General features: G+C 32.1%; 1 protein-coding gene across 9 annotated transcripts in view; it reads left to right on the top strand.

The window, feature by feature from the left end:
- The window catches only part of LOC115234691 (longitudinals lacking protein-like), a 272,992-nt gene that overhangs the window by 193,755 nt on the left and 72,794 nt on the right, over positions 1–6,443 (top strand). The window contains exon 7 of one of the 9 annotated variants that reach the window (XM_029805940.1): positions 5,638–6,043. The exons of 7 other annotated variants lie outside the window; for them this stretch is intronic. In XM_029805940.1, the coding sequence (XP_029661800.1) occupies positions 5,638–6,026 (389 nt within the window). In that variant the 3' untranslated portion in view covers positions 6,027–6,043. Of the gene's footprint in view, positions 1–377; positions 698–5,637; positions 6,044–6,443 lie in introns of those variants that run through there. One more of the 9 variants, XM_029805978.1, reaches the window with a different exon arrangement.

Genomic DNA, 6,443 nt, shown 5'->3' with positions numbered 1-6,443 from the left:
ATTTAATATTGATTAAATATTTGTAAAGTATATATAAACATACCCTTGATTAAAAAAAAAAAGAAAATTAATTTCTTATAATAAAGTTTTAAGTATAATTTCCATATCAAAAGATATAATGCTCGTAATTCTGCAATTAATATATTAATTGGTGGGATATGTTGTCTTGTTACCATAGAATTATTGCCATAGAATATAAATATGAAATAATTTTTATTCTATTGGCAATTTCTATGTTTATTTTTCTAGTTCGCCTTTTTATGTGTGCGATCACGAATTCGCGAACTACAGTGTATCTCCTCATATACGAATGTTTTCACGAATGGTAATCAACGTTCTAACAAACATCGATCTAACCAACGAATGTTTGTTTTCAGCGATCCGCCAGCAATGGGACAGCGGCCAAACATATCCGTGTGACACCTGTGGGAGGCAGTACCGAAGGATCATCTCTCTGCAACGGCACAAAAGACTCGAGTGCGGAAAGGAGGCGCAATTCCAGTGTGCGATGTGCAACGCGAAATTCAAGCACAAGCACAGTCTGCTGAGGCATTACAATGTTCACACGGTCATGAAGGGCGAATTCCAGGACAGTTTTACTTGACAAGCGAGATGGCTAAGACTCGTGAAAAGACGATCACGAAATGGCAGAGATCTTCGAATTATTGAACAGCGCAAGTTCGAAACATATGCATAATAAAAATATAAGATCTAAAGACATTGATTCTGATTGCATGTGCATGATTCGAAATAGAAACGATTGTAGGAAGGAAGATTCTTTAAACAGCTTTTAAAAAGGGGTTGGAAAATTTTTTAAAATTATAAATAATGCGAAAAATTATAAATCGTATTTTTTAAAGATTATGTTACTAAAAACAAATTCTGCTGTTCGAGATTATAATTTGTTTTTACTTATATTTACAGTATTTTCTAATTGTAAGTGTACGCTAGTAATAAAATGTTTGTTGCAACAATATATGCCAAATAATAGCGAATAAAATGGTTTCTAAAAATGCTATTAATTCTTATATATATTCACGATATATTGTAGCATCTAAACGAATAAGATAAGTAGAATACGATACTTAATGAATATGTAACTCAACAATAAAAATGGTTTTTATTTTATTTTATTTTTTTTTGTCAATAGTTCATATTATTTATATTTATATATATGTATTTGTTATATTCGTATCTGAAACTTGTTATAAACTAGTATTATAAAAAATTTTGCTTATAATAAAGTATATTTAGCAAGATTCAAAGGGGCCAAATATATCATATAAACATTTATTTATTATTATTGTATTATATTATATTTTTAATCTATAAATTGATGATTTTTATTTAATTTTATAATCATCAAGAACATTTACAATCGAATTTCCCGATCGAAGATATTTTCATACTTTGAAAAATTGCAAATATCATGAAAATATATCGAGAATCGAATGAAGAGAGATCGAATTAGAACGTACAGTGACGACAATTAGCTACTGTGACTTTACGAGGACGTTATTTTGGGTTTTTTTGATATATTTACACTGTTCGAAGTTGCTCGCAATATCAATTTGTCATTAACAATCCCCATGTGTTTCTTTCAGCATATCATTACTCGAGTTATGTCACATCGAACGCAACGCCGATACCTGCGCTCTATGCCGATCCGCTTACAATCGAGACGCAGCATTGGGAAATCAACAGACGGGAATCCAAGTATACGTGCGGCAAGTGCTCCTACAGGACCGAAAGGAAGTACAATCTGTACAGACACTTTCTGCGCAGACATGCCACAAAACAGTGTCGCAGAAGAAGATGTGGTCGAAACAATTCGTAAACTACAACTCATACTCATGTGAGATCAACAACCAGCGGAAAACAATCCGAAGAATGGGGTCAATCAGTATGTTAAGGACCATCGAATTTCCTTTTAACAAGGAAATTTATTTGAATCATGTGGACATACACGCATACACATGATCCATTGTAGTCGAATAGAAAATTCTAATATATTTTCTCAATTTGCGGTCTCTATTGTTTTCATTTATTTTATTTTTTGTTTTTGGTGTCATCAAAATTTTTATATGTTTGTTTCTTTCTTTCTGATTCCCTGTCTTTGTTTATTTAATTTTTGTTTTTGATGTTTATCGCTTTTTTTTGTATATGTACATATAAGTTAAGAATTACATAGATTTTTCGATATAATAATTTGTCCTCGAAAAATGTACAGAGCTATCTATTCTTTTATTCTTTTGATCAGTATAATACACATAGTTAAATTAATCATATTTTTTAAATTTTATATAACTTTTACTATATTAATATATATTTTGATTATATTAATTTAAATAACGTGTAATAATAATTTTTCGATAGCTGTAGGAAATATATTTCTGTTGGCCTTATTATCTTATACACAACAAATATTATAAATATGTAAGATGTACCTGAATATATTTGAAATATCTTGCATAAAAATGTGTTGTCTGTAATCGACTAATATGTACTATAATCTTTATAAATATTGTCACGCGAATGCGTATCTATGCTAAAGATACTCACGGATCAATTTATGTAAATATTATAATTATTTAGTAAACTAGAAAGAGAGAGAGAATTGCACGAGATTTTTTCGAATGGAAACGTTTCCTTACAAATGATTTTATCCTCTTTTGTCGATTTTATCATCTTTTTGTATTATCTCCTTTTATTAACAATCATATTTCGTTTCTCGTATATTTTCGCAGATTATTATCGCAGAAACAACGCGGGTCCTTTCTCCTTTGGAAAGTACAACTGCAAATCCTGCGGCAAGATCTATAGGACTGTGAATTCGCTTAGGTTTCATCGAACCATAGAGTGCAGGAAGGATCCCAGCTTCGCTTGCATTTTCTGCAATTATAAATCTTGCAGAAAAAGTAATCTGCTTAGACACATGCAAGTGCACTATAGGTTCCTCTAGTGGTGGCTCCTATAGGTGGTGCGAAGCTATCATCTGTGAGATTATGCCTGAAAGGCCGTATCTTCTTTAGTCGAAGGTGGCAAGGATAACATTAAGAGTCTCGTGAATCGAAAGGCTCGAATAATGCGACATTACTAGGCCGATCGTTGCACGAGCTCGGTTTGCCGGATACCATCGCTCGTCGTGATCTCATCTAACGACGGCATCTAATAATCGATCATAAATTTTGCGAGTTCGATGTCAAGACTCGGAATCGTCCAGTAAGAACGCGATCGTACAAAACGCTCGGCATCTCGGCATACTCTTTCGAGTATTTTGATTGTATCTGTTGTATGTGTGTGACTGAAATAAAATCTAGACATTGTTTTCACAACTCGCTACTTCATTTTTCTCGATCATTTTTGCTGACATAAGTACTTGATACTTTATTCCAATATAAAAATCATAAAAGAGAAATAGCATAAAGCTTTTATGAACAAACATGGAATTATTTATTTATCATGTTCTGTTGCTCATATTTTTTATTCTACTATGTCAATTATGCATCAAAATTTTATCATTTCAGTTATCTGTGAACAAGAATATTTGAAGGCAAGTAGCTAGGGGGAGGGGGAAGGCCGTGAGGCAATCAGGAGACAGGAGATATTTACGTGACCTGGCTAGTCGAAAGTACTTTAAATTTATATCTATGAAAAAAATCTAAATTAATCGAGTTTCCTAAAGCTTGATTATCTGAGATATTATTACACAATAAAAATATTTTTATTTATGCTAGTTTCTTTTTAAGAATTTATTTTTACTGAATAACAACGTTTAACACATACTCGTATACCATTATTTTTCAAATCTTTGAATAAATACCTAATCTAATACGTATTATCGATTTAAAATATAATTTTATCATATTTTTCTAATTTTTTTTGTTAAACGATCAAGAGCATAAGTAAGTTAAATTGTTTTGCATTTTATATAAGTTTAGTTTCTTTTTTTAGGGGGACAAATGATTAATCGCATCTTTTTCTATATCCCAGCCGTGCCATCGGTGCCATACTTAATCTAGGAAGACAATCGAACAGTAGTTCATCTTTTTCCGCTTGTTTCAGGTGAGCCGTTTGGTTGTCGTCGCAAGATAGTCGCAAGAATAGGCCTCACGACGCCGTATCAATGTCAAAAATGTTTCAAGTATTATAAAACGGCCCGATCATTCTATAATCATCGCCAGATATGCGGCAAAGCGAAGAGGTTTCGGTGCATTTGTTGCAACTATCATTCTCATCAGAAAGCGAATGTTATTCGACACATCAATAAATTACATCCAGAAATACCTAACAAGAAATGCGCGATCGTTATTTAACTGAAATAAAATTATGATTTAAGAGACTAATCACAATTACTATCATTGTGTCCACAATCTTTGAAAACAGAAAATTCTTTGCCAATGCCAGACCGATATTACCGATATATAGGTATATTGAGTTAATTTACAGACAAATTATATCTGAGATAAATGCATTTATACACATACATAACAAATCACTTCTTTTTGATATATGCAGTTATATATCCCAAATTTCCTTTTGTTCTATTATATTTCTGTCCGTAAGTCGTTCAATCAATGATCTTATCCTCATTCATGTGATCTTTTTCTACGTTAAATGATATAAGTATATTAATTGATTGTAGAAAAGGATTATGCATCCAATGTTTTACATTATTAGTATGCAATTTCCGCGTACTAATAATGTAAAATATATTCGAGATGTAAGGCGCTAATCATCAATCAATTTTATGTGATATATTTTTACGTAATTTATATTTTATTACATAATATACTTTTATGATGCCTTGCGTAAATTGATTATACGAAAAGAATAAATTAGAAAATTAATCGTAAACAGGAGAATTTATTTTTTCTAGAAATGTCGATTTTTCTTTAACTATTTAATTAGTAAGATTTGAAATAAGATTTCTTGGAAAATAAAAGCGTATACATTAAACTGTATTTTGTTATTTTATTTAAAGATTTTGTAAAGTTTTACTATTGATCAAGATAAAACTTGCTATAAATTAAAAAATGTAAGTTGTGATTAAAAAAGTCCTTTTTCATGTATTTATAATTTTGTGTATGTTACGATAATTTTCTTTATTAGGCTTACATCTTAATGAGATCCCATTTACAAATGGGATTGAAATTGTTCTCGAATTATTTACATTGCCACATGTTTATAAATTAATTTAATTAATATGTTTAATTAAATTAATTATATGTATAATGTTTATAAATTAATTTAATTAATGTTTATCCTCCCGAATCACGTTTATTGCATTGTAAGATCTATACTATATGTTAAGTTCTGAATTTCCCGTATGTAAGTTTTTTTTTTCACGAAATCCTAAGATTTTTCTAGAAATTCTTAGGATTGTACTTTAAAAAATTACACGATTATGAAAATTGTTTTCCAAATCGACGCGATATGTATAGTTAGTTTAAGATTTGCTCTGTGCGTTCAATTTGTTCCTTGATTAAGTTAAGAATGGGTCCCATCGACTTCTGCTTAACGATATCCCAGGAATTATCGAGGGCGAATATCGGTCGCGCGTTCGATTTCAGCGGCACGAAGCTTCACGCGGAATCGTGGAACTCATCTAAAGCTATCTTTTTTTCCCTTTTGCAGGTACGGCAAATAAACATGTGAGTACGATCAACCTATTATCAATGGAGGAATCGGCGGATCTACCCGTGCAGGCTTGGAAGGCTCAAGAACAGCCGGTGATACCATTCGCCGAGCTGAAGATACCCAAGGCCTGCGATTATGTCGGCAAGAAATCGCCCGGTCAATTCACTTGTACCAGATGCGGTCGTTCATACATGAGGAAGGACTCGCTGCAACGCCACATGCATTGGGAGTGCGGCAAAGAACCGCAATTCCAATGCCCCTTTTGCCCGCAACGTTGCAAGCGCAAAGCACACTGGCTGCGTCACATGCGTCGCCAGCACAAGGATAGTATGGACTCTTTGGAGAAATACTTGCACTCCTACACGCCAAAAATGGAGATCGACTGAACTCTTAGCAACGACTGACTCGCCGGGATGAAAAGCGATGACGCAAAATCACGCGTGATAAGAATCCGAAAGCGATGACGATAATGAGTCGCACCCGGCGGACTTAAAATACATGCGTGATATTTTTTAATGATTTTTTTTTATAGGTATATTATCGGAAATGTTCTTGAAATAACAAAAAGATATTGACAATGAGTTTATTATATTTTACAGTAGATATTTTAATCCTGATTAGAACATTACAAGAGTTGAAAGATAAATCAATATCTTATGAAAATCAAGTTGTATAATACATTCGTAATTTCAGTTAATGGAACTTTTATCCCTGGCAACGTGAGGAGATACATCTCTTATGAAGGATACTTTATACCATAATATACGATATATATATTTTGGAAAATTTATATATCATATATA

Source organism: Formica exsecta, unplaced genomic scaffold (assembly GCF_003651465.1).
Source record: "Formica exsecta isolate Colony F162 unplaced genomic scaffold, ASM365146v1 scaffold201, whole genome shotgun sequence".
NCBI classification, from domain to species: Eukaryota; Metazoa; Arthropoda; class Insecta; order Hymenoptera; family Formicidae; genus Formica; species Formica exsecta.
The sequence above is the reverse complement of the archived record's forward strand: the minus strand, read 5'-3'. Positions and strand labels throughout refer to the sequence as shown.